At 57.9% G+C, this 27,794-nt stretch overlaps 1 protein-coding gene across 1 annotated transcript in view; it reads right to left on the reverse strand.

The window, feature by feature from the left end:
• Positions 1-230: 230 nt before the first annotated feature.
• Positions 231-27,794, reverse strand: part of SLIT1 (slit guidance ligand 1) — a 60,967-nt gene continuing 33,403 nt past the window's right edge. Inside the window, exons 5-37 of the mRNA XM_059477123.1 lie at positions 17,901-17,972; positions 17,697-17,768; positions 17,221-17,292; positions 16,722-16,885; positions 16,174-16,321; positions 15,605-15,676; positions 15,281-15,352; positions 15,104-15,175; positions 14,839-14,982; positions 14,551-14,714; positions 14,414-14,437; positions 13,826-13,970; positions 13,614-13,688; positions 13,248-13,391; positions 12,845-12,988; positions 12,572-12,738; positions 11,379-11,511; positions 10,418-10,486; positions 9,982-10,053; positions 9,685-9,756; positions 9,338-9,409; positions 6,931-7,094; positions 6,484-6,608; positions 6,195-6,292; positions 5,423-5,562; positions 4,939-5,032; positions 4,628-4,765; positions 3,976-4,213; positions 3,758-3,888; positions 3,512-3,666; positions 3,152-3,440; positions 2,627-2,838; positions 231-2,544 (exon numbers count right to left, since the gene is read on the reverse strand). Coding sequence (XP_059333106.1) covers positions 2,300-2,544; positions 2,627-2,838; positions 3,152-3,440; positions 3,512-3,666; positions 3,758-3,888; positions 3,976-4,213; positions 4,628-4,765; positions 4,939-5,032; positions 5,423-5,562; positions 6,195-6,292; positions 6,484-6,608; positions 6,931-7,094; positions 9,338-9,409; positions 9,685-9,756; positions 9,982-10,053; positions 10,418-10,486; positions 11,379-11,511; positions 12,572-12,738; positions 12,845-12,988; positions 13,248-13,391; positions 13,614-13,688; positions 13,826-13,970; positions 14,414-14,437; positions 14,551-14,714; positions 14,839-14,982; positions 15,104-15,175; positions 15,281-15,352; positions 15,605-15,676; positions 16,174-16,321; positions 16,722-16,885; positions 17,221-17,292; positions 17,697-17,768; positions 17,901-17,972 — 4,198 coding nt within the window. The 3' untranslated portion in view covers positions 231-2,299. The remainder of the gene's footprint in view (positions 2,545-2,626; positions 2,839-3,151; positions 3,441-3,511; positions 3,667-3,757; positions 3,889-3,975; positions 4,214-4,627; positions 4,766-4,938; positions 5,033-5,422; positions 5,563-6,194; positions 6,293-6,483; positions 6,609-6,930; positions 7,095-9,337; positions 9,410-9,684; positions 9,757-9,981; positions 10,054-10,417; positions 10,487-11,378; positions 11,512-12,571; positions 12,739-12,844; positions 12,989-13,247; positions 13,392-13,613; positions 13,689-13,825; positions 13,971-14,413; positions 14,438-14,550; positions 14,715-14,838; positions 14,983-15,103; positions 15,176-15,280; positions 15,353-15,604; positions 15,677-16,173; positions 16,322-16,721; positions 16,886-17,220; positions 17,293-17,696; positions 17,769-17,900; positions 17,973-27,794) is intronic.

A 27,794-nucleotide genomic window follows, 5' to 3' on the forward strand; every position in this document is an offset into this window, starting at 1 on the left:
CGTGCAAGACCCTGGCAGGGAGGGCTGCTTTTGCAAGGCATTGCATGGATAACCCTGGCTGTCCCTGCACCATGAGGGCAATGCATTGGCCAGGGCTGCTCCAGGAGTAGGAAATCATCCCCCAAGGCACAACCAACTCTTTCCATCCTGGGCTACCTCCTCACACTCTCAGCAGCTCCCAAGAACCAGCTTCTCCCTTCTCCCCAGCAGGAAAGAAGAGGCCAAGCCTCTGAATGAATAAATGTCATGTTCACATGGAAGACAACATAGACAATACCAAACACCTCCTAAAACAATACAGCCTCTGCCAGCGGAAGGATGCCCAGCGCCTCCCTCGCCAGCCTAGTACAAACCAGCGTCTTCAATAGTGACACACACAAACCCCACGGGCCAAACAAAGCCACTGTCATTTTCCTGCCCAGTAGCATCTGTAAACAAAAAGAAAACATCATTTGTTGACCCCAAACATATAAAAATACTATAACAAAATGAAATACAAATATATATTAGAATCTGTAAGTATTCTGTATAAAGAGATACTTTAGCGGTTAGCATACAGCAAGAACAGAAACACAACACAACCAAGCCCCGTGTGGGCCACAGGCAAAATGAGACGCATCCCAGCTCCTCTGTGTGGCAGAGGAGCTCCCATGGAGAGGGCATTTGTGGCAGAAACACATCCCCGTGGTGGTGGAGATGCCCTGGATGCCAGTGGTGAGCAGGGACGGGGACAGCACCTGCAGAGCTGGGTGTATCTAGTGGAGGTGCCTGGAGCCCGGGCACAGCTGGCACTGCAGACCTGAAACCAAAGTGCTGGAGCGGTGAGATGGAGAGACCCAGGACTGCAGCTCTGGGGAGAGTCTGTCCACAGGGGGATGTGGTGTTTCGCTGTCCAGCCATGTGCAGTGTCCAGATTGGGCCCCTGCTATCCTTGGCCCCCACAGTTGTAGAGGTGATGCTGCTCTGGATGTTGGGTGCCTGCAGTACCCCGGCAGGAGGTCCCAGTGTGCCCCTGCTCCCACACCAGCCCAGCACATGCCCTGGCACTGTGGGCTTTGGAGAGATGCTGGGTATGGGCACTTGAGTCCAAGAGCTGATCAGTCATGCCCTGGCAGTGGTGTTGGCTCCAGGCTTGCAGGTTTGGATATCTCCAGCATCTTCACCTTGGCACACACAAGACTGAGGCCCCGGTGATGGGCATGGCAAACCTGCATTCCAGCTGTCCCAGCAGCCTCTTGCTCCTGCTGGCTGGGGCAGTGGCACATGGGGGCACCTTCATCCAGCTGCAGGCCTGCTCCCCTGGGACAGAGCCTGGAGAAAGGGGATTCCTGTGCTGCCCTCACACAGCTCCCACCTCTGGGCAGAGCCACCTGGCTGAGCCAGGGGTATGTGGGGCCCTCTCCACAGGAATGGCACAGTGCTGGCCACATGGCACAGGGCAGGTTGGCACGGGAACCCTCAGGGACATCTGTGCACTGCTGCCTGTCCTCCATTCATTGTGCCTGGCACTGCCCTGGTCCTGTTCCACCAGTGTGGCCCTGATGTGACCACAGTGATGGGACCACAATGACTGAGAGTGCCCATGCATTGCAGAGCCCATCCAGTATGCACAGACTGGGGGTGTCACCGAGGGTCAGGCTGGGACCACAGAGCTGGGGACATTATCTGGGGTACTTAGGGCTACAGCACCCTGCAGGGAGAGAGGCCAGGGCTGCTGGAGGAGAGGACAGGAAACCAGGTCTGGGCTCACCAGGACTGCAGGACAGTGGCTACACCACACAGCCCACTGTAAGCCATGGCCATAGATCACAAGGCTCTGCCACGGCAGGCCTCCCTCCTCCTGTCACACATGTTGGAAAAGCCCTCAGATCGCTGGGCTGATGCAAGGGACAGGGCTGCCAGGGAGGGAACTCACCCAGGATGCAGGCACTGCCCTCCATGGCTGTGGGGCTTCACTGGCAGGGAGGCAGAGTGCCACAGGGAGAGGTCAGGGCACCTAGGCAGGGTGCCCACTCCATATCCACATATCTGTGTAGCTGCAGATCTTAAAAAAATTCTCTATCTACACATTTGCTTTGTTGTGGGGGTTTTTTTCTTTTTTTTTTCTTTCTATTTTTTTTTTTTTTCTGTTTCCTTCCCAATCTTCTAGATGCACCAGCTCTACCCTCTGCTGGGCTCCTCAGATGCAGCTGCAGTTTGGAACACCCAGAGAGCAGCACCATACCCACAGTGTAAAGTGAGGTCCTTGGCTTGGGGGGCTCTCCCCGCCAGCCCCCGGCTCTGCAGGGCCGGTGGCTGCTCACAGGCACTGGCTGCAGCCACACTTGCTGGGCTTCTCCACCTCCTCCACAAAGGTGGCACCGTTGCTGCACTCAAAGGCGTATTTCCTGCGCCGCAGCCGCAGCCCGGTGCAGCAGCCAGCGTCAGGGCCGCTGCAGGTGCCCCGGCATTCCACCCAGGCCACCGGCCGCGTCGTCTGGCAGATGGCGTAGCCCCGCTGCACCTGGTGGTAGTCCCGCACCGGCTCCCCGTGGCACTCTGGCTCTGTGGGAGTGGGACAGCAATGGTCAGCCTGGTGCGGTGGCGTGGGGCTGCCTTCCCTGGACACCCCCTCCTCAGCACCTACCTTGGTCACAGAGGGCTCCGGTGTAGCCGTCGTGGCACTCACAGGTGGGCTGGCCAGCTGGTGTGAGGTGGCAGTGGCCATGGACACAGGGCTGGTGGCGGCAGGGGTCGGGTGGCTCGGCAGGCTGGTTGCAGAGCGCGCCCTGGTAGCCCTCGTGGCACTGGCAGCTGTAGGAGAGGGCATCAAGGGGCAGGCACACTCCGTGCACACACCTGTGGGCATACACTGCTGTCAGGACCTGCTGGGGTGCCACCAGCATGCACAGCCCACCAGCATTGAGTATGGCCTGGCTCTGCACCAGCGCTGTAGTGCAACTAGTACGGCACCACCTGGTACAGGACAGCCATCACGGCACAGTACAGGTGTGGCTGTGGCATGGCACCAGCACAGAACAGCCTGGCATAACTCAGTGCTAGTGGCACAGCAGGGCAGAGTCACGACAGGGCACCACTATGATGGCACGGGACTGGCACCAGGAAGCAGCCACAGGGCAGGGTGGGCAGCCAGTGGGGTAAGGGCACTCACTTGTGCCCCTGGCAGGGCCCGCCGCGGGGCTGGTCGCAGTGGGGCCCGTCCCAGCCCGGCTCGCAGTGGCACACGGGGCCCTGGGCGCCCGAGGGCTGGCAGATGCCGTGCAGGCAGTAGAGCTTGCGGCAGGGCTCGCAGCCTGGCACCACCCCCGGTGTCATCCGTGTCTTGGTGAAGTCCTGCAGCTCATTGTTGATGTAGAGGTTGCGGATGCATCCGTGGAAGCTGGTGCCATTGAGGAGCTGCCAGAGGCGGAAGGCAGCCGAGTTGACATCCACAGGCATTCCTGGGGAGAGCAGGACCATCAGCGCACCCCGATGCCCCCCATGCCCTCCCATCACCCGGTCCCTGTCCTACCTCCTACGTAGAGGGGAGCCTCACTGTTCAGCGTGTAGTGCTTGCCCGAGTTGTCCATGGTCATGGGGCTGCCACCGTCAATGGACAGGTTCACCATCTGGTCGAAGGTCACCAGCTCCACGGTGTGGAACTGCCCGTCGTTGATGGTCTCAGCACTGGCAGGGATGGCTGGGTCACCGAGGATGCCCCCAGGCCAAAGCAATGGGGGTGGACGTCCCCAGTGAGTGGAGAAGGGGTGCCAGGTACCTGTAGATGGCCGAGCTGGGGTGGGTGCCAGGGTCATAGCTGACCCTCACATGGCCCTGGTACAGCTCCACAGCCATGTGGTCGCTGTCACCATTGTACAGCAGGATGCCATTGCCTTCAGCCGTGGAGACCTGCCAGAGAAAGAGGTGGGAGCCCACATCCCTGGGGCAGACCCTCAGTGCCATCCCTCAATGCCCCCACGCCCTCCTAGCCCTCACCTGAAGGGTGATATTGGCCCGGGGCCAGTCTTGCAGGTCAGTGAATTGCAGGTACGTGTCACGGTCCACAAAGTTGACGCTCAGCAGCTTCTCACATTTGGGGCCACCAAAGCCAGGCAGGCACTGGCACAGGGCGCGGGCACCCCGTTCCACACACAGGGCCCCGTTCTGGCATTCAGCTCGCTCACAGAGGCCAGGCTGGCCAGCGGTGTGGGGCGGCATCTCGCAGAGCTGGCCACTGTGGGGCCGAGGTGCTGCTGGGCTGGGGGCTGGGAAAGAGCCCTACACCCTGCCCAATGCCCCACAGGGCTCTGACAGCGCGCCCCTGATCTGGGGTCCCTGGGGAGGCTCTCCCAGACACAGCATCCAGGCATCCCTCTGATGCCTCGATGCTGAGCTGTGCCCTGGGGTCCCTCCTCAGTGATGCTGGCTTCCCCCAGCCTCCACCCACAGAGAAACACACTCCCAGCCTCACTCCTTCCTCTCACACTGAGGATGGATGGATGGATGGATGGATGGATGGATGGATGGATGGATGGATGGATGGATGGATGGATGGATGGATGGACTTGGTATCCAGGACTTGTCCCTTCTACACAGTGGCAATAACCATCCCCAGTACCCCAGGTGTCCCAGGTGTTCCTGGTGGTACCTGTAGCCCTCGGTGCAGAGGCAGGAGTAGCCATTCACCTCATCCAGGCAGCGGGCGTTGTTCTGGCACCGGTGGTCCTGGCAGTCGTCGAAGTCCTCGCTGCAGTTGCTCCCCACATAGCCGGGTGCACACTCACACCTGGGGCAGGCAGGGGGCTCGAGGCTGCCCCTTCCTTCCCCCTTGCACCAGTGGGTGCCTGCTCCTCCCCTTGTAACCCCCCTTCTCCATGCCTTCTCACTGCAGTCCCCAAAAAGCAAAGCTGCTCACCCCCAGCCAGCCAGAAAAAGAGGTTTGGAGAGGAGGGGGCTCACCTGGGCCCCTGACTGGTGGAGATGCAGGTGGAGTCGTGCTGGCAGGGGTTGAGCTCGTCTGAGCAGAAATTGGGTGGCTGCTCACAGAATTCCCCTGCAAGGCAGAAGAGGGGCTGCCCAGCAGCTCCAGGACCAGAGGAGCAGCCCCAGTGCCCACAGGGCAAAGGGGACCCCTGGGGGACTCAGCTCAAGACAGGGAGCTGCCAAGCCCACAGCTTTCACCCCACGGGCACAGGGTCCTCCTTCCCTGGAGGCAGCTCCTGCCTGAGCCAGGCACTGAGGGCATCCCAGGGTGTGGGGGTTCAGCTGGGTATACCCAAACTCAGGACAGCTGAGCCCAGCCAGAGCCCATGGCAATGGGCATTGAGGCAGCAGGCAGAGGAGCTATTCAGCTCCTCTACCCACATGGGTGGGTAGAATCACTGGGCACATTCCCATGCCAGGTCTGTGCCATTTGGGGATGGCTAGCCCCCATTCCAGGTACCTGTGTAATGGGCAGTACAAAGGCAGGTGTAGTTGGTGGCACTGGGCACACAAGAGCCCCCATTCTCGCAGCTGTGCTCCTTGCAGGGGTCGCTGGTGGTGTGGCAGCTCGGGCCGTGGAAGCCCACTGGGCACAGGCACCTGCCACGGGGACAGGGCAGTGTCAAGGAGGAAAATGAAACAGAACATTTTGGGGTGGCTGCCCCAAAACAACCAGCACAGGACCTGGCAAAGAGCTGGGTTTGGTGTCCTCCTGTCAAACACTGGGCACAGGGGTGGGTGGCAGCACAGCCGGCCCGAGGATGCTGTGTTGCCACGACAACAGGCTGAGAGGCCTCTCAGCACAGGGAGGGGCTGCACAGCCCAGCTCCTCACCCCCAGCCTGCCAACTATTTTCAGCTCCTAATTGCAGCCTGATTCCCAGAATGGCCTAAAGCATTCAGAGCAGTGAGGGTTGTGTGAGGGTAAGGCAGCCCCTCAGGGAGCAGCAGTGACTCCAGGACCACAGCAACCAGTCCCAAACCCCTCTCCCTCCCCCTGCCTTCTGTGGTGATGGTACCCTCCTCTCCCCCACTGACCTCCACCTTGCAGCCTTCTGGGCTGGGAGGCATGGGAAAGAGCTGGAACTCCCATGCAAATGCAATATCCCAGCTACATGCCCAAGGGAACACGCAGCAGGTGAAGGAATTATCAGAACTTCTCTGCATGGGAGGCCAGGGTCCCATGCTACTGCCCAAACACCCAGCTTTCATGACTTCCTGTCCAGCACTCACCTGAACCCAGTTCCTTCCCCCTCCTGAGGCTGGCAGGTCCCCCCGTTGGTGCAGGGGTTGGAGGAGCAGCCACCGAGTGGCACCTCGCAGTCACGGCCCTGGGGAAGGAGGGAAAGGTGGGAGCGAGGAGGTACCACAGCAGCTGCCCAGCTCTGCCCATCCTGCTCAGCAGGATGCTGTGGCACACAGGGAGGGTAGGTGGGCCCACAGGGGCATGGCGGAGGCTCTGCTCCCCTGCCCTCTGCAGGGACACGTCCCCCTGCACTGGGGACCCCTGGGAGCAGGGTACCTTGTAGCCAGTGGGACAGGTGCAGCGGTAGGAGCCAAGGGGGTCGTTGTGGCAGGTGCCCTGGTTCTGACAGGGGCTGGAGAGACAGGGGTTGCACTTGGCCTGGACGCTCAGGGCAGGTGGGCCTGTAGGAGGGGAGGCAGGGAGATGACCATCAGTGTGAGGAGTGATCAGAATGCGTGCTTTTGTGGGCACCAGTGGCGGGGCAGAGCCTCTGGTGTTGCTGGGAGCAGATCCTGTCCAAGGGTCTTTGCACCAGGCAATGGGAAAGCCACAGGTTTGCTCAGTCACCAGGGAAGTGCCACCAGTCAGGTAAGAGGATGGAAGCAACCTGGTCCCTCTCCTCCACAAGGCAACTCAAAAGACTAAATCCTGGAGCCACCCAGACTCACAAAGCATTGCTCTGCCCATGGGAGGGTATGGAGAGACAGCATGGGCACCTCTCACCTTGGCACTCAAATTTCTTGGCAGGGGTGGTGAGCAGCAGCTTCCCTTCCATGTCGGGGGGCCCAGCGCAGCGGGCGATGCCTGGCTCCTTGTAGCCCGTCTTGACCCAGCTGGAGAGCCAGCGCAGGTGGCAGTTGCAGTACAGGGGGTTGGCCCCGATGGCTCTGCACGAGGAGAGGGGCAAAATTGCACCTGCTGCCACACAGAGGGAACTGGGCACAACAGTCACTTGGCCAGGATGCCACATGACTGGCAAACCAGCGTTCCTCCATTTCTGGAACCACCAGCAGTGCTGCCCACAATGGGAGGACTGGGACACGCACAGCCCCACAATGCTGGACTGGGACACACACACAGCCCCACAGTGCTGGACTGGGACACGCACACAGCCCCACAGTGCTGGACTGGGACACACACACAGCCCCACAGTGCTGGACTGGGACACGCACACAGCCCCACAATGGGAGGACTGGGACACACACACAGCCCCACAGTGCTGGACTGGGACACGCACACAGCCCCACAGTGCTGGACTGGGACACGCACACAGCCCCACAATGCTGGACTGGGACACGCACACAGCCCCACAGTGCTGGACTGGGACACGCACACAGCCCCACAGTGCTGGACTGGGACACGCACACAGCCCCACAGTGCTGGACTGGGACACACACACAGCCCCACAGTGCTGGACTGGGACACGCACACAGCCCCACAGTGCTGGACTGGGACACGCACAGCCCCACAATGCTGTCCAGTTAGAGCACCCTGCTGCCAGACCCACTGCTCATGCAGTGCTCCATGCTTGGCCCTCGGGCTCTCCTCCATTGGCCACGCTTGCACACTTATTCACACTCTTGCACACTCTTGCACACTCTTGCACACTCACACTCCTACACACTACTCACACTCACGCACACTACGCACACTCACTCGCACTCTTGCACACTCATACGCTTGCACACTTATTCACACTCTTACACACACACACACACACACTCACACTCTTGCACACTACTCACACTCACACACTTGCACACTACTCACACTCCTGCACACCCACTCACACTCTTGCACACTACTCACACTCTTGCACACTACGCACACTCACTCACTCTTGCACACTCTTGCACACTACTCACACGCTTGGCATTCTTGCCAGACATTCTTGGCAGCCCCTCTCCAGTACACAGGCAAAGCTGCCTGGGGCCAGCAAACTGCAAAGGACCCTGAGGCCATGCAGAAACAACAGAGTCTGCATGGGAGCTGCAGGGCCGGCCTGGGCTCTGCTGCACAAGCCTGCAGGACAGAGACACAGGAGTGGGCAGGTGGGAATGAGCAGTGGGTCATGGCCAGAGCTTGTGCAGACAGCACTGGGGGGAAGCAAGTAATTGCTCTGGGAGAGGAAAATGAGGATGGAGGGTTGCTCTGCTCCACAGCAGAAAAGGGTACAGAAGCAGTGGATGATGTGGCAGGTGGAGGGCCTGGATGCCTCTTTGAACCCTCCTTGACTGCAAAGGCCAGCAGTGATGGAGGGCCAGTGTGACAAACACATGTGAAAAAGGAGATAGCACCCAGAGGTGAGGCAGTAGGGACAGCAGATCTGCTGGGGCTGACTAACCTGGTCCTAAAGCACCCACAGCACTGGCTGTGACATGGCTCAGCCTGTGGGAACTGGCAGTGCCAGCTGTCTGCAGTGAAGGCAGCAAGGCAGCACAGCCAAGGGAAATTGGAGCAGAGCAAGCAGTGTTGGTCCCCAAAAAACAAGGAGGCTACGACTGGGTATCAAAATGCTCTTTGCAGACTGAAGGAATAGCCTGAGGTGCCCAGGATGCCAGGAGCAGGCAGCTGGGAAGAGCTTAGTTAGGAGACAGGCAGGGAACTAAAAAGACACTGTGAGCAAAATTAAACCCTGGCCCTGGGTGGTGGGTACAGGGCAGTGCAGGCCCACTCAAAGAGAGGCTGAAACACCACCACTGGCAGGAGGATACTCCGTGACAGACTGGGGGGCTGTTGGGGGGAAGTGCACTGGCAGAAGGCTAACAACACACTGGTGTGTGTCAGAGCAGCCCCTGCCAACCCACAGCTGTGACACCACTTTGCATGGTTTACCTACATCCTGGGGGACCCCAGAGATCTAGTGGGTTGGGGAAGGACCCCACAACACATCCACCTAAGACCACAGGGACATCCCAGCAGCACTGGGAGACTCAGCTGCACACCTGGATCTGAGCACGGGCAGCAGGTGACAGCACTATCCAATAAATCATGTTGCGGGTACCAGCCCAGAGAAGAGGGGAAAAGGCAGCTCATCCCCCAGGGAAGCCAAGCTCAGCCCTGTAGTTTTTAAAGGTCTGTGGAGCCTGCATCCAGCCCTGAGCCCTGAGGAGTGGGAGGAGATACTCACAGGTGGGACAGGGAGGTGACATCTGCAAAGATGCCCTCGGGGAGGCTGGAAATGTCATTGCCATGGAGAGACCTGCAGAGAACAGAAGGTCCTGCAATGCCCAGGGCTCCAAGGTGGGCAGCAAGGACTGTGGCCCCATCCCACAGGTCCAGCTGTGGGTGGCAGAACTGAACCCCACCACACTGTGACAGTTGCAAATGCACCATCTGCTCTGAGAGCAGACGAACCTTCCTGTGCTCCCCCTGCCCACCTGCATGCACCCAGCTCCAGGTGGGCACAGGGGACACAGGGACATGGGCAGCAGCAGGGAAGGGCCCTGCAGGGCTGTACTTAGGGCAGGTACTTACAGCAGCCGCAGGGAGCGGAGGCCCTCGAAGGCCAGCGGAGGGATGCACTGCAGGGAGTTGTAGCTGAGGATCCTGCGGGAGGGAAACAGGGAGCACAGCAGTGTGTGGTGTAAGAAACCCTCCCTGGGCTACACACTGCCCCTGCTGAGCTCCATCTCAAAGCACAGCTTCACCCAGGCAGAGGGTGAAGGAGACCCTGGTGTCCCCAGCACCTCCCAGTCTTCAGGGTCCCCTAGAACAGCCTACACAGCTCAGCTGGGCTGCAGCCCCGTGTGGCACTGCAGGGACCTCACTTACAGGGTGGTGAGCTGGCTCATGTTGGTGAAGGAGGAGTTGCTCAGGGAGCTGATCTTGTTGTTGCTCAGATCACTGCAAAACAGAAACCCCAGGGCTTGGAGCCAGCTGGGCTCTGCCCCCTCTTACTGCTCCCCAGCCTGCTCAGCTGCAATGGGGTGCAAACAGCAGCAGGGCTGTCACGCAGGGTGATGGCAGCAATGCCACTTGTCCCCTCTCTGGTCCATGCCTGGCACCAGGGGGTGAACAGCCAGAGGCTGAGCATTGCTGCCAGTCAGTTGTGCTCCAGAGCAGAGGGGGGCACACAGAGAGATGTCAGGGGTCCCCACACACTGCCAGACCCCTCCTCAGGATCACACACCATGGAGACAGCCCTGCCCTCACCCACAGGTTCCAGCAGTGCCTCCAGCTGCCTGGGCTCCTGCTCCTGGCTACTTACACAAGCTGCAGATACTTGAAGGTGGAGAGCTGCCCCGGGACCTGAGTGAACTGGTTTCCATCCAGGTAGCTGCAACGGAGAACAAAAGCACCTTGGGGTGACTGAGAAGCAGGAGATCCCTCCCTCTTCTCCTTCTTTCTCCTGTGCACCACCATGGACTTCAGGCTGCAAGGAACATCTCCAGCATCACCTCCCTCCTGCACCCAGGGCCCAAGGGGCTCTCAGGGGACTCCTGGGCTGGCAGGGGAGCTGTGTGTGAGTGCAGGAGCACACCTGGGTTTACAGGCATGTCCCTGGGGACACTCTCCCAGCAGCCCACGTGTGCCAGCACAGCCAGTGCTGCGTTTACACATGCAATGGGAGCGTGGGAGGCTGTAACGCTCCCAAGGCATGTGTGAGAACGTGAGAGATGGAGCGGGATGCAGAGAGAGGAGGAGTGTGCAAGACAGTGGAGGGGGCTGCGGGGGTGCTGTGCATATATATGTGTGCCCAACCAGTGCCTGCACCTCCTGCACACAGGACTTGCTGCCATCCCTCATCTCACATGGGGACAAAACCCCTTTCACAGCAGTGGGCATCACGGAGCCTGCACATCCAGCTCTGGCATGCACATCTGAGCTTTACATGGGGACCACAGCTGCAGCAGGGGGTTGTCCCTCACTGTCCCCTCCCAAGGGCCAAAGACAAGGGTCTCAGCTGCTGGGTGACAACACCTCTTGCACAATACCCTTGATTGCTCCAAATCATCAGAGAGACTCTTGCTGAGCCACTTGCTGGTGTTGGGGCTGGACAGGATACCTTGGATGGGTCAGGTTCTACCCCCACTACCAGGCCAGGATGGGGGTGTGAGGAGGAGCCCAGGAGTCTCTGCCCTGCAACCCCACAGCAGAAGCCCCCCACCCAGAGCTGTAAAGTTGATGGAGGGCTAGAGGGAGAGCTTGGGTATTTGCCCACAACTCACAGCTCTGTGACATTCTTGGGGATCCCCTTGGGCAGGGCCTTGAGATGCTTGTTGCTGCAGCGGACAACCGTGTCGAGGCAGGTGCATTCCTGTGGGCACTGTGGCCGGGGGATGCAGGTGGTCTCTTCCTTACCTGCACCAAGCACGGAAAGCCACCAAGTCACCAGGGTCCAGCCCTTGGGTATTGTGTGAGGGCAGATTCAAAGCCTTGTGCCAGCCTAGGATGGCTCCTCTCCCATGCCAACCATCCTCGCCCGCCCCCAAAGCAGGGTGTTGCAGACAATATCAGTCAGGAATTAGCAGTGCAGGAATTGCTCCTGCACCCAGAAATCACCTGCCCTACTGGTGTGGATACAACCAGCCAGCGCAAGGCTGCTCTGATTTTCACCATTTTCATGCAAAATGCAGTCACAGGAACAACACAGATAACAGCACAGAAGAAGGGGCCCAACCCTTCAAATCCTCCTGAAACAAGCTCCTTCACCCATCTCCAGACACACATTAAATGGAGCCTATGCTGAGCAGCCAGAGCAGCTGGCATTGCTCCCCTTCCCTGCCATGATGCTGGAATCCTTCGGGAAAGGCATTGCTGGGACAACCGTATGCTATCTCGCACTGCTAGGAAAGGCGCAGGATGCAACCCTTCAGTCTTTGACGGGGTGGAGGAGGGAAAGCAGAAGAAAGGATGGTTTGTTTGTAAATATTTTCCAGAGGGCTCAAAAGCTGCTCTAAATTTAAAAAAAAAAATCTAAAAAGAGGTTTTTCTCCCCACGCACACTCCCTGTCTGCTCCATCTGCCCACTGCCAGCTCCGGTGCATGTGCAAGGCTGAGAAGGGAAGGAGCAGGATGAATCCCACTGGGCTTTGCCTACACCTCTGCTCCTGTCAGCACCCAGGGCACAGTGTTTGCCAGCATATTTATGACCCACCTACATATAAAAGCCCCAAGGTGCAGTGAGTGCAAACTCCTCTTCTGGCTTCAGAGTGTATATTTGAGTGCCCAAAGGCTGAGTACCAGGAAGTGAAACTTTTGTATCATTAGGGGAGAGCATTCATGGGGCCCCCTGAATGACTGCCTTGCCACAGGCACATCCTGGCAGCAAGGATGGTGCTGGGACAAGGAGCACAGTGTCATCCTGGGAGGAGCAACCTCATCTCCCCTCATCCTTGCCACTGCAGGGCCCATGAGTTACCTTCCTCACACCTGAAGTCAGGGAAAGCCACATCCTGGAGCGGGATCTGCCGGAGGAAGTCAGGGTTTTGGCACCGAGGGTTCCCTGTCACGATCTTCCTCTTGCGCAGCCAGTCCCCCAGCCAGGCCAGCTGGCAGTTGCAGTTGAAGGGGTTGGCGAGCAGGTTCCTGCACACGGGAGAGAGCACCAGGGCAGCACCTGAACAAGCACCAGGCAAGGGCACCTGCAGCAAGGTGCACAGGCTGGGGGCATCCCCCGGGGCCCAGGACATACAGTGTGGAGAGGGACTGCAGCGTGTCAAAGGCACCCGGCGCAATTGTGCTGATCTGGTTGTCGTACAGGGAGAGCAGGCGGACGTTGCGCAGCCCTGTGAAGCTGTCATTGTGGATGCAGCTGATGCGGTTGTTCCTCAGCATCCTGCAGAGGGAAGAGAACAAGGGCACCTACAACAGGGGCAGGCACCACGGGGGAAACCCACCTTAGCAGTGCTCAGGCTGTGCCCACCTCAGTGCTGGGCAGCAGAATGAGCCTGAGCAAGTCCCTGAGCCGCAAAAACCTGCCCCACCCAGCACTGGATGCAACCAGCTGGTGGGCAAGGCATCCTGGGCTGGCCCTACAAGGAAGCAAGGAGTAAGGACATCCCCATTTGGGTGCTCATGGAGGAGAAGGGACTCACAGTGTCCTCAGCCCGTCCAGGCCCCTGAACATGCCGCTGCGCACAGACTCCAGCTGGTTGACAGTGAGGTGCAGCTCATTGACAGAGGATGCCCCCTCAAATGCCCCATCCTCGATCTCTGACACCTTGTTGTTGCTCAGGTTTCTGTGAAGAGGGAAAAGCAGGCTGGGATGAGGGCTCTGTCTTGACCTCATCCTGAACTCTGCCTCCCCCAGATACCACTAAGCACCCTATGATTCCTTCAGAGGACCCTCAGGCTGGGACATGCCCTCCATCTCACACCCCAGTCTGCCCTGGCATCAGGACCCCCATGTGCCTTCCCAGCCCTCGGCACTCCTGACATGGCTGTACCTGCCCAATACTCACATTTTCTTCAGATGTGGGAGTTTCTTGAAAATGCCAGTGGCCTCCAGGATGGAGATCTCATTGTTGTTCAGGCGCCTGGAGTAGGCAGCAGGGACAAGAGCTCAGGAGATGCCTGCAAAGTACCTGGTACAGCCCAAACCCTGAGCCAAACCCCAGTGCCAGCAAGGTGCCTGCTGCAGGAAGGAAAGCAGAGTGAGAGAGGAGACTCTTACAGCTCAGCTGTGGACTGTGGGATGCGATCTGGGATCTTGGTGAGTTTCAGGTTGGAGCACTCGACCACACCAGATTCACAGCGGCATTTTGGGGGGCAGATCACGTCACTGTTGCATTCACTGTTCAGGTGGTAATCCTCTGTCCCTGTGTGATGGTGAAGGCAGCGTGGGCTCCCACAGGCAGAGGCACAAGGGACTGCACTTCTCTCCTCTCCCTCTGATCCTCCCACATCCCCACTGGTCTCATTTTCCTCCCTAGCTCCCCTCATTCCAGCCCTTGTGCACATATTAGTTTTCTCCATGCCCAAAGCAGCTTATCTACAAGGATATTTTTCCTGGGTATACAGGGCACTGCTCTGCCCACCACCCTCCTCCAAACAAAACTGGACCCTGGGGACACCTCTGTGCCCATCCAGGTAATGGCAGGATGGGAGATGCCACAACACATCCCGGTACCCAGCATGTGGGAAGTGAAGAGTGGTTCTGCTGGGCCAGACCACGGGGCTCTGGCACAACATCCCCGCAGGCAACCTGGCTGACAGGGCACCATGCACACACAATGCACATGTGTGCGGCTCCTCTGCTCACCTGGGATGAAATACTGCTCCTTGGCTGCGGGGAAAAAAAAGCACATCAGCCCTCTGAGCACACAGACACCAGGCTGGGACAGGGCTGGGGACAGCTGTGCCACAGGACCCTATGACAGGGCTGGGGACAGCTCTCACCCGAGCAGCGGAACTTCTTGCTCTTGATCTGGCCGATGCGCTTGTTGGCCAAGCGCCGGGGGCTGGCACAGCGGGCTCCACTGGTCTCCACGGGGTTGGCACGCAGGAAATCTGCCAGCCACTTCAGGTTGCAGTCACAGATGAAAGGGTTCTGGGCCAGGTGCCTGTGCCAGGGACAGTGGGTGACACACCGCCAGGGACAGCAGGTGATCAGCAGCTCCAGGCCTGGAGATGCTTTTCCCCCAGAGGCTCTCCTGCCCAGGCATGGGAGCTGGAGTGGACACTCACAGAGTCTGGATGGCCCGCAGGGAGGTGAACGTGCCTTTGGCCAGGCTCTGGATCTTGTTGTCATACAGAGAGAGCAGTGAGAGGTTCTGCAGATCCTGGAAGGCATCTGCCCGTACACAGTTGATCTTGTTGGCATTTAGAAGCCTGGCAGGGAGGGAGGGATGTGAGTCTGGGGATACCCCCTCACTGCACCACGGGTGCTAGGACCTCAGTCCTGCTTCCCTCTGTCCCTGAAGAGCATCCCCCACAGCCATTGGCGCCTTACAGAAGCTGCAGGGCAAAAAGTCCTCCAAAGACACCCTTAGGGAGGTCCGTGATCTTGTTGCCATACAGCACCCTGGGAAAGAAAGGCTGGTGTGAGAGAGATGGGGGGAGTGGTGTGGGCCATAGTTAAGGGGTACAGCATCCACCCCATCCCACCCACACCACTGTAGTCACTTACAGGGAGTTCAGTGAGCGCAGCCCCTGGAAGGCATCAGGGGCGATCTCCGAGATCTGGTTGTTGCTCAGGTCTCTGAAACCCAAAGGGAGAAGGTGGCCTGGTCCCCTCTTCTCTTGTCCCATGTCCTCATCCTTCTGCTAGTTCCAGGGGACCACCCCCAAGACCCAATATACAGAGCTGGGGTTATCCAAGACCCCCTCCCAGTGCTGCCATATGAGGCACCCGTGTCACAGCAGATGCCCCATGTCTGTCAGCTCTCAGCATTGGCCAGCAGGATGAAGGGTGTTGGGGTTCAGGGTGAGCTGGCAGAGGCTGCACACTTACATCCTCCGCAGTTTCTTGTAGGGTGAGAAGGCTCCTGGGGGGATGGACTTGATGCCGTTGAGTTCCAGGCGTCTGCAAAGAGAATAGGGGGAGGTGAGGGCTCTAGGGCTTGCCAAACTCCAGAACCCCACCAACAGAGCTGGGCCTGCAGGACCCCTAAGGCTGCAGTAAGTTACCCCACAGGAGCAGAAATATTCTGCCCAGAGACAATTTGCATCCTGTGGCTGGGGCTTTCTCCATCAGGGAAAGGTGCCATGGGTGGGGGAACCATGGTGGCTGGGGTGGAGGAAGCACCTCTCTTCCCAAGCACCTCGGGTTTGGGGGTGCCTGCTGCCTCCCACATGCTTTGTGCACTGTCCCAGCAGGGGCTCTGCACCATAATTGGATTCCTCTAAGGAGATTATTTCTCTATTTACATTTTTAATGCAGCTAAATCCAGGGCTAAATCTGGGCAGAGTGAGAGAAGGGCAAGGAAGGCCTGCTGCCTACAGAGTGATTGAGCAGCTCCTGTGTTCCCAGTGCCTTGAGCCACCCAGAGCCTGGTGGTGACGGTGTGGGGCCATACTCACATCTCTGTCATGGTCTCGGGCAGGTTGGCGGGGATGGCCGTCAGCCCTTTGCCCCGGCAGTCCACAATGCCATTGCTGCAAGTGCACATGGCTGGGCAGGAGCCAGAGGACAAGCTGCAGAGCTGGGCATGTGCTGAGTCCGTTTGTCCTGCCAGGGAAGCAGCCAGCATTGGAATTGCAAAGGGCTGAGCCAGGGCAGTACATGGCAACAGCCTGAAGAAGGGACCCTGGTGACAGCTCAGCATGCAGGGACAGTTCATGGCACCCTTGAGTGGGTGGATAAGATCTTAGTGCACCCCAACCCCCTGCAAAAGCTCCAAAGGCACAGACTGATGTACTGTCACACTGATAGGGTGGCATTGTCCTCATATTGTCCCCACACCAAGGACTGTGCTGACCTGAGATGAACCCGCAGCATGCGTTCTGAGGCTCTAAGCTGGGCACATGCACATGGCAGGGAGTGAAGATGGGCTGCATTGGTGGCACAAGCCTTGTCCCCCTGGCCCATGTCCCTGCCCTGGCACCCACCACCTCCTCTGCCCCCTCACCAGAGCAGCTGAACTCGTTCTTTTGGATCTCAGCCACGTTGAGGCCGCGAAGCTGGGCGGGAGCAGCACACTGGGTGAAGAGCCCGATGGTGGGGCGCTGGCGCAGCCACTGGGAGAGCCAGGCCAGGTGGCAGTCGCAGAAGAGATGGTTGGAGTGCAGGCGGCTGTAGGAGGATGGATGGAGCAGTCAGCAGCCACAGGACAGCTCCTGCCCACCCCTCTGCCCTCTGAGTGCCCCAGCCTGGCTCATCCCAAAGGCTGGGTGGATTCAGAGGGAGATACAGAGGGGCTGAAGAGCATCTGTGACAGTTTCCGAAGCCGCCTTGCCTGGCAGTATTTGGGGATGCTCTGCAGGGGCGTCCCCTCCGTTCCCTCACCATGGTGCTGTCCTAGCACTATTGGGCCAGCACGTGGGCCACCACCACCAGCAGCAGAGCTGGGGACATCCCACTCTAGCCTAGGAGGCCACTCCCACCACCACCACGGCCCTGGCACTCACAACGTCCGCAGCTTGGGCATGTGGTTGAAGCTGGACACAGGAATTGAAGTGATATTGTTGTTATTCAGGGTCCTGCAGGAAGACAAAGAAGGGCAAACAGGCAAAGAAGGTCAGAGCAGACAGGCTGTAAATAGCCACGTGAGATGGTCTAGGTGGCGCTAATCCCTGGGAGCAACCTAGCACAGGGTGAATGGATGGGGACAGCCCGAATCCCCAGCAGGACTTCCTGTCCTTTCCAGGCTTCTCCTCTCCACAGCCAGTGGCACCCAGGTGCACCTCAGGGGCAGGATCAAGCCCTGGAGCACAGCTCTGCAGCAGCTGTACCAGAACCCTGGTCAGCCCCTGCTCATGCCCAGGGAGAGATGCCATGCTGGGGATGTGCCTGCAGCACCTCAGTGAGGGGGGACACTCAAGGACACCCTCATCCTGCATGGGGCTGCAGTCTGGAGGCTCCAGCCTTGTCCCCAGTCACTTACAGGACCTCCAGCCCCCGCAGGGCACGGAAAGCCCCATCCTCGATGCAGCTGATCTGGTTTTTGTCCAGTTGCCTGCAGGAGAAAGGGAAAAAGGGGAGAATTGTTGGGACAGCCCAGGCAGAGAGCAATCAGTGCTCCTGATCACTCCTGCTGCCACTGGACCTGACCCCAGACTCCCTCATGCCCAACACTGCCAGGACTCACAGGTTCTTGAGGTCGGTGGCCCCACGGAATGCTTTCCTGGGGATGGCCTGGATGAAGTTCTCACTCAGGTCTCTGCAGAATAAAGAGGTAGGAAGGCAAATGGGCAGTGCCTGCAAAGTCTGATGTCCTGTGGGAGCACGGCATGCACAGGCAGGGACACTCCCCAGCACTCAAGTGATCCCTCGAGGACTCTGACAAACTAATTTGGCTTCAGGTCCTTGGCTGACCACTGTTCTGCTGGCTGTCCTGAGGCAGTCTCACTCCATCTATGGTGGCTCAAAGTGACTGGGGCTCCCTGGGTACTGCAGTCAATGGCTCTGACAAGCAGAGCTGACTGGCACAGCTCCGGGAAAACCCTCCATACTTAAATACTCTCTGACTGCTATAATTACAAGTCCCTGCTGATTAGCTGGTAATTACACTTAGTGGCTCCAGGAGGCATTCCCATGGAGCCTGACCTGCACTTCAGAGGGCACAAATAATCGGGTCATTATTTACTTCATCACTGCAGGGTACTGTCTGTGTAATCACCTGCTCTGTAATGCCAGGGCATGCCAAGCCAGCAAGGGCTCTGTGTTGCAGGGTTGGCAGCAGGTCAGATCCCCTATCATGCCTGGGCTGGCTTTTAAAGACTATGAAGACCACAAATCTCACTGCAAGCAGGGTCTGGGTGGACTGACTCAGCTGTGGGAAGACCTGATTGTTTTATTTATTCTCCATGGCTCCCAAACAGACACTATTCCCTCTTCCACCCTAATAGTCAGCAGCTCCTCCGAAACTGGCTGGCAACTGCATTGCCTGCTCCCATCCTGGGGTGCCAGCAAGTCCTGCTCTAGCCACCCCTGGGGCAGGAGGTCAAGTTCTCATCTCCTTCCTGGCAGAGGTAAACTGAGGCACAACACAACATTTTCCCTATGCAAGTCCATGGATGAGTGAGGAGGAGGACCAGGGTATCCCACACAGATTAAATGTCCCCAGAATTACACAGGCCACGCAGACACCCCCAGCCCCAAGAGGTGGTTTAGGGTGTCCATAGATGTCAGCACTTCACACATAGTGCTCACCAGCTCTGCTTCAACATAACAAAGCCTGTTTGCTCTTGATACCCCACACCTGGACTGGGTCAGGATGGAGGCACAGCATCCACGTTCCTCCACATGCCCTCATTTCCTCCAAAAAGTGGGCTCAATAAATGGGCACAAGCTGCTTGCAAAACACCAGGAGGTCTCCAAACTGGGACTTCACCCCAGCTGAAAGCTTCACTAACACAATGAGAAAATGTCCCCAGAGGGAAGCACCAGCATTACTTGCACAACTGCATGAGGAAAAGGAAAACAAAAGGACAGTGGGCTTGCCTGACCACCAAGGAGATGCTATACAGTCCAGTGCGATGCACCAGCCCCTGTCCTCTGCACAGCTTGTGCATCATTCTGGGTAAATCCTGGGAAACCAAACCCGGCTGGCAAAGCATCATTGCCAGGGCAGTGGAAGGGAGATGTCCCGCCAGGAACTGCCCAGGCTTCTGGAGAAGGACAAGCCCAGCTCCTGTGCGAGCAGCAGGCGCAGTTTCGCAGCACCCCACGTGGCGGCACTGCCAGGCTGCCCTGCTGTTCGCTGCCCTGACTGCGCCGGCGATTCCACAACTCCGCCCACGGGGGATCATGGTCCCTCACCCTCTCCAAAGGCAAAGGACCAGACGCCTGCAGCAGCCTCCAATTGCCCAGCACTCTTTCAAATACAAATATCTTCTCCTCATACTATGTTGGAGATGTGATGAGTCTGGGGACCGCCAGGAATTGCACTGATCTTTCAGAAAAAGACAGCATTGCACCAATTCCTCTTTTCTCTTTTAGCTTCCACAAGGATTCCCTTATAAAACTCTTAGGAAAAGATAACAACTTTTTTATATGGCCAGACAGTGATAGGGGGAACAGTTTTAAACTAAAAGAGCAGAGTTTTAAATTAGATGTAAGGAAGAAATTTTTTACTGTGAGGATAGTGAGCCACTGGAACAGGTTGTCCAAAGAACTTGTGGATACCCCATCCCTGGAAGTGTTCAAGGCTAGGCTGGATGGGGCACTGAGCAACCTTATCCAGTGAGTGCCATCCCTGCCCATGGCCAAGGGTTTGAAATAGATGATCTGAAGTTCTCTTCCAACCCAAACCATACTATGATTCTATGAACCCTCCAGGCGCAGCTCATCCCTCTTTCTAGCAAAGCATCAGTGCACCACATTCCTTCTTGGCAGCTGCCTGTCCTCCAGCATTAAACCCTCACAGAGATGAGCACCACACCTCAGTGCTCTGCACCCCTCTCCCAGCTCTGGCACTGCCTGCCCAGGCAGGTCCTGTCTGCGATTTGTTTGGTTCCCCCATGGAAAGCTAGCTCCCATTTCTCTGCTTGGAGCACATGGGAGTCCCAGTGCGCCCAGGGAGCAAACCCAAGCGTCTGTCTCCAAGCTGCTCACTTGCAGCTTGTGAGGGAAATGCTGCTAGAAGGTTGCAACTGACTTTGCGAGGCTTCTCCCCTTCACAGCTTTTTGTGACAGTCCCCGATGAAGTGCTGCCGTGGGGGGTACCGAAGCCAAGAGGGACAGACGCTGGATGGGAGGGTTTCAGCAAGGCCCCGGCATGGGCGTAGATTACATTGCACAATGACACAGCTGACGACACCAGGACAAACACATGCTTTGCCTGTGGAATCCTCGGGCCCCGGCGTTGGAACAAGGCACGGCCCCTTCCCTCCTGGTGTTTCATAGCTCCCAGCTATGTTTGCTTTACACTTTGGCGCAGAAGAAACAGCAGATGGCACGGCTTCTCCTCGCCCTGCCGTGCCGCTTGCAGCACCCGCGGCGGCTGCATCAGTGCCACCTCATGCCCTGCCGAATACAAGAGTGTCACTGCCATGGCACGTGGAGTGCCAGCTTGAAGCACTGACCACGGGCACTGGCAGGTCTGACAGCCCCACTGGGGACCAGCTGACAGACAGGTACAGACAGAGGAGGAGGAGTTGTGACAGTCACCCTCACTGCCTCTTCTGGTTTCACTTCCAGGTATTGTCCTCAAGCTCCAAGTTTAAAAGTTCCTGGCTGTTGAATCCAGGCATTTACCAAACAGCCAGCCCATTCACAGTGCTTGTCCTTGCACAGCACAAGGTACAGAGAGCTCTGGTAGTCCCAGGGGTGCAAAGAGAAAGTATAACAGGGGGTGAGGAAGTGATGGAGGACACCTCTGTCACTACACTCACCTCCCAAATGGATTTCTGACCCAGAAGATGCCTGCACAACAACAGCAGCCAGCTCCAACCTACAGCTGTGTGATGGCAAGAAGGCAGGCACCCACTTTTCTTCCAAGTCCCCCAAAAGCCTCATGGCCAGACTATATCCGCACAAGTGCTCCCTGGCCGGGCAGTGAGAGGGATGGCGGTGGTCAGGGATCGCGATTTCAGGAGCTTCCCTGCTCAGATCTTACACCCGGCTGTTCTGTCCCATTGTGTGTGTGACGGCTGTCGGGTACTCGCGGTATCCCTAGCGAGGCAGGAGGTGTCCCGGCGCTGCCTCTCCTGGCAGCCAGAGCCCCATGGCACCGCCGCGGTTCCCGGGGAGCCTCGGCGAGGAGCCAGGCGCGGGCGCGGCTCCGCGGGGCTGGCAGGGCCTCGGCGGCGGGAGCCAACCCCCCAGCGCGACGCCCTGCCCGGCGCTTAGCGGGGCGCCCGAGCAAAACTGTTCGACATGGCTTCCCAGTGGGGAGCCCACTCAGGCAAACAAACCCCGGCAGCCTTAATCTCCCGGCAAGAGGCCGGCGGGCCGCAGGGCGGGCGAGAGGGAGGGGGCCGCAGCGGGGCTGCGCCGGCTGGGCAAGGAGGCCGGAGCTATTACCACGCTCTCATTCTTTTGGCTAATCCTGACTTCACACTTTAACCTGATTGAGCCTTGTTTGGCGAGCCGGCTCCTTGCGCGCCGTGTGAGGGGATTAGGGCCGGACGCAGCGGGGCGGTAATTGCTTCCCAGCGGCGCTGGCCGCGTCCGCCGGGCCCCCCGCTGCCAAGAGCGCCGGGGCGGCCTGGCAGCCTCCGGCGAGGCGCGGCCCTCGCCAGGCGGCCCGGCTTGGCAGCGCCGCGGGGCTGGCTCCGCCGCTGGCGCACAGGTCCAGCCTGCCCGGTGTCAGCCTTGTCCGGGCCAAGGCTGCAGCCCGTGTCATGTCCCAGGCACAACGGCGAGGGCTGCGGGCCACGCTGTGCCAGGTGAGTGACATTCCAACCTGGCAGTGCCCGCATGCCGACTCCAGGGGGCTGCTCCTCTCTTTTCCTTGTTTCTTCCCCAGCATCCATGCTGGAAACTCATCATGCGGGCTTCAGCCTCTGCCAGGCCACAGCTCCCACAATGTAAATGCATGACACTGCATGCCCCTTGCTCACACGCCAGACACCGCTGCAGCAGCTCCACTCCACCAGTGCTGGCACCAATCACTTCGGGCACCAGCTCAGCCACAGCAACCATCCACCAAGCCTCGAGCAGACAAGGCAACCAAAGCCACCAGGCCTGCAGAGCATCGTGTTTCATGCTGGGACAAGTGCTCCCTGGATCCCAGCTTCACCTCAGTGGTGCTGTGCCAGAGGCAGCTGTGCCAGAGCACAAACAGCATTTCCCCGGCAAGGACTGTGGCACCAGCAGCTATTAAGTAACCCGGTGTGTCTCAGCTCACTCCGCACATGCTGTCTGTACCAGCACAGCCTGTCCAGGGCAGAGGGATGAGCAGAGACAGGGCTGACAGCTGTTCACACCACCACCTTCACTGCCTGACAGGTGACAAGGGGTGAGCTGAAGGGACAGTAAGACTCGTGCATTACAAAAAATCAATAGACTAATCAGCACTTGCATTAGTAGGAATGGCCCAGAGTCTCCCAGGGGTTCTGCGCTCCGTGTTGCCACTCTAGGGCAGGAGCTGCTGCACCCACTGCTTGTGTCAGCATCAGCACCTGCAGCCCTGTGCTGGGGGAAGTGTCACCCACATGTCCACAATCCCACATGTGGCTACACAATTTACTTGAGGTGATGCATACAAGTCCCCAGTGCTTTAAAGACCCAGTGCCCAAGGAGGGGTGTCCCTCAGGGAGTTGCTTGCTGGAGATGGGAGCTGCCATCCCTCCTCTGCATTAGCAGAGTGCCAGGGCAACAAGGCAGAATTTTGTCCGCTGTGTCACCTGCCCCCAGCATTATGTCACACTTTGATTTTTAATGGGCTCCACTGGCCCAGCTGCTGGCACCACTCCATCCTGGCCAAGGGAGATGGACAGACCTCCCACTGCCCCCAGCCCACTGTGACCCTAGTGTCCCCAAGGTCACAGCCTGTGTACTACCTGCCACTGCTGTTGCTGCCTGCCACCCACTGCAACGCCCTGGAGCTGAGGGCATTTGCACAGGACAAGGTGGGATGGCAGATGCTGATGCATGGCTACAAAGAAGCCAAGGTATAGTGTGATGGGCTCAGCGTGAGCCCCTGCCACTCCAGAGAAACATGGTGGGGTTTCTGGAAAAGGCACTTTGGCAGGGGGCAGAAGGGGAAATGGGAGGAACGGGACAGGGCACAAAGCAGCATGGTGTGGGGGAAAGGAACATTATTTACTGCTTTTCACAATGCTAGAACAAGGGACGACCAACACAATCACAAACGCCAGCTTAAAATCACAGCTAAGAGTGAATCCTCCAAATTAGAAGTCCATGCATCTCTCAGCCACAGCCAGCTCAAAAGGGAAATTAATAGAAGCCAAGTGCAGAGATGCACCTGCCAAGCCTTGCTGTGGCAAGAACACCTGCAGGTGGATGCTCAGGAGCTGACTCTGCTGCCAGGAGACCAGCTGGGCACATCTCTGGTAACACCACCCTGCCCAATGGAGGCTGCGTGGACAATGGCTCCGCCACTGCTCTGCTGGTGGGGACTGTCACCCACCAGGAGTCACTTCTGTCACCCTGTTTTAGCAGCAGGCAGAGATGCACAGTCTCTCTGCTCCCCAGGGCAGTATGGGGACATCAGCCTGGGGTCAGGGCAATGCTGGAATGCCCAGCCAGGGCAGGGTACCAGGATCCCGGCTCCAATCTCTGCCTGTCACTCCTGTCACTGCCCCTCCCGGGAGAGGGGAACAGTGAGCTGAAGTGGGGGAGGAAGGCGCTGCTCCTACAGGGGTTCAAGGGGGAACAGCTGTTTGCTGTGAGCAGCATCCCAGGCTGGGCGGGGTGGCACAGCCCTCCCCGCTGGCAGCCGGAGTGGAGCGGCTCATCAGGCAGCCCCAGCCGCCAACAATTACGTGCTGAGTAAATCGATGGGATATAATTGGACTATTAAGATCTCATTATCCTCCGAGCTCTGGTTGCCACAGCCCGCAGCGAGCTAGGGGAGACTGCAACCTGCAGCCACAGAAACTGCCTCCTGACACACACAGTCTTGATGGGCACTGGGAAAGGGTGCATGGAGGAGGGACAGCAGGGACAGAGGGGACAAGGATGCTGGCAGCAACCAAATCCAGCACAGGAGACATCTCTGTGGCACAGCAAAGCACTGTGCAGAGGCAAGGTGGTGTCCCTACAGGGGTCCTAAGGATTAAGACAACCAACAATTCTTCTAATCACCACACCAGCCTGAAAGCCACCACTGACCTCTCCTGCCCTGTGTTCTCATTGCTCCTCAGTGAGATGGGCAGTTTGGCCTCTGCATGCCCTTACATGCATATCTCTACCCCATTCCTGCTGGAAAGCAGGGCTCATGTCCCCACCTGCAAGATACAGGATGCCTATGCTCTGAATCACACAGGCTGCCTGGCCCTGAGTGTCCCTTTCCCTGTGCAAGGGCTGTGTACCCACATCATCACCTGCTCACACTCCACCTGTGTTGGCTGATATGATTCCAGGCCATGGGACAGTCCTCCCAAAGGGACCAGCATCCTCAGCATCTCCTGGCAACAGGTCATATCCACTGTGATTCAAGTGAAAACAAATAATCACTTCCCTTAGGAGAGCTGACCCTAATCCCACCTGAGGCTTCTTGTAATATTTCTTTTCTTCTTATTTTCTGAGCACCAGTGAAAGTAATGCATCAGAGCTCCTCCTTGTCAAGCCTTATATATAAGGACAAAATCCTTTGCTGCAGCAAGGCAAAACACAACTTGACACCACTATGTGCTGAGTGTCTCAGACCTCAGTGACACAAGAAATCCTATCAACAAATTCTGCCTGTCCACTGTGTCCCCACAGTAGAGTGTAAAAGTGAACAGAACAGGGAGCAATGCTTCATGCATACTACCCTGCCTTCCCCAGGCTTCCCAAAGTGCCGTGCTGACCCCAGGCACTGGCCCTGTTTTTCTCCCTCCCAGGAGATGCAGATGCTTCCAAAAACATTAAAGCTGGAGAGGTTTGTTGCTTGGACAGATGAGCAGAGCATGTGTAAAAGCCAACATATGCTCATGGCAACAGTTAGTGAGAGGAGTACCAGCCCCAGCGTGGTGTTGATTTAGCAAAACATTTCAGGGTGTGTATAAATCTCAGTGGCTTCAAAGGGACACTGCTGACCATGCCATGACACACTGACACCAGCAATTGACTCTGGCTAATATCACTCAAGGGTGCCATCACGGTGTCAGTGTGTGCTGAGGGGACACCCCGGGGATGCTGAGGCATGTGGGTCCATGCACTATGTAGCCCCTTGTTTGGGCATTGGGGAATTTGGGGACAGTGCAATGTCCCCAATGAGTGGGAGGGCACTTGCAGGAGCCAGGTTTTGCTGAGCAGCTCTGCCAGGGCAGTGCCTGGGCAGTGGCTCCGGTCCAGTCCCAGCAAGGATCGGCTCCTGCGTGGGCTGAGCTGCAGTGCCAGAGCTGCGGCCTCGGCCTCTGTGGGAAGGGGGATGCTATGGGAACAAGGGGAGCTGGCCAAGGAAAAGAGGGAGGGTGGGAGGGAGGGGGAATAAAGCATCTGCTGCGCACCCTGGAGCCTCTTCAGAGATTGAAACAAGTTAAAAGCAGCAGCTTTAATGGAAACACAAGTGAAATAACAAGCTGCAAACCCTGCGTGCCTGTCACCGCCCCCTCCCCACAGTGTCCCTTTGTTCCTGCAACCTCGTTATCGGCAGGAAGGGGAGCTAACACGAGGCTAAGGCATCGCCATCAGCTCCCCCGCATCCTAAAGTGCCTTGAGAGAGGCACAGCTCCTTCTGTGTCCAGTGCCCTGTGGTCTGTCAGAGCCCTGGGTAAGCAGGGGAGTCTCCTGCAACCCACCTGTGGGAGCAGCCAGCCTGTCATTTCCTGCACAAGGACCTGCTCTGTGGCTGACACATCTACCCCTGTTCTCACTGTCTGCTGGGTGAGGGCTCATTCTCTCCAGCAAGTGTCTGGCTGGACACTGTTAAAACTGCACCTGTCATGCTCACAGCCCCTGTGTCCCACTGCCACTGGGACCCAAGGCACCCAGCCTCTGGCTCCATTGCTGCACAGCCTCCTGCTTCTCTGCATCCCTGCTTCTCATCACTTCCAAGTCCCCTTAGCCCTGATGTTCAGCAAATCTTTTCTCCTCCCTCTTTTCATGTTTTTGCTTCTGTCTTACCCTCTAGTAGTGGGAAATCCCTGCATGAACCTTCCACCAAAGCATGCTTTTCCAGCTACCACACTACCCTCCAGTCTGTGCACCTGCCTGCTTCACATCTGCATACCTCAGCTCATTTCAAGCACGTTCCCCACATGCTACAAATAAAAGGCACAGAGACATTCCTTTCCCCAGGGCTGCACACCAGGCTCCCAACCCTGCAGAGGGAAACTGCTGCCCAGAGCACAGGACCTCAGCACTCACAGACCCACATGTTCCAGGATGACCAGCAAATCAGAGTAGCTCATCAGCTCCAGAGCCTGGGACAGAGTGAGCTGGGGGTGGTGCAGGGGTTTGCTAGACCATGTGTGGTTCTACCTCCAGCAGACAGCAGTGTGCCACAGCAAGACCTTCCCGTGTAGCTCTGTGACAGGACAAGGTCAGTCCCCCCTCACCCCATCACGACCCCATGCATGGCTGTGCCATGCCCTGAGAAGTGCCAGGCTCCAGCCCTGCCTGCCATGCAGCCTTACATCCTGCAGCATGCAGCGTGTGCTCCCTGCCTGGCAGCTCACACCCGAGAAGATACCCCAAACTCCATGCTGCAACACTCATCCAAGGTGTAAATGAAAAAGCAAATAGCTCTTCTGGCGAGCCAGCCCTGAGCCCTGTGGGGAGTTGGCTGCAGCTCTGGTTAGCAGGCTCATCCCCTGGGTTTGTAGCACTGCAAAGCCCAGAGCTAATTGACTCCCAGGCTCTGAGGCTTTTAATTGCTAATAAGTGTGAAGCCAGCCCTGCCAGCCCTCCTGGATTCCTCCGAGGTGTGAATGAGGCTGAGCCAAGCTGAGAATTGCATCCCGGCTGTCCCAGATCTGTCCCAGATCTTGGTGAGCCAAGAAGTGATGCTGCTCCTCAGCTTTACAGGTCCTGGGACAACAACTGGCCCCAGCTTTAAGAAGAGCTAAAGCAAACTCCCTATGGCCTGGAGGATGTTCTGAAACTGAGGCTGAACCTTGCAAGACAGCTGGAGAACTTGGCGAGATGCCCTGACATGACTAAGCATCCTTCACACTCTTCATGTTTGGCCCTAGCACTCAGACAGGTAAAACTTATGTCTCATAGCCTGGGGCTTCCTGAAAGCTCTTGGGAGAGGCTGGCAGTGGGAGGAGAAGTGGGAGATGCATTGCAGGATGAAAGGCAGCCAGGAAGGAGCCAGTGGGACATCTCAAATCGTGCCCAACAGCTGGTAAAAGAGATGTGATTTTACACAGGGCTAGGAGGAAACAGCCAGGATAGGAGAAGGAAAGGCAGATGGAAAACAGCA

This window comes from Ammospiza nelsoni, chromosome 8 (genome assembly GCF_027579445.1).
Source record: "Ammospiza nelsoni isolate bAmmNel1 chromosome 8, bAmmNel1.pri, whole genome shotgun sequence".
Taxonomy (NCBI): Eukaryota; Metazoa; Chordata; class Aves; order Passeriformes; family Passerellidae; genus Ammospiza; species Ammospiza nelsoni.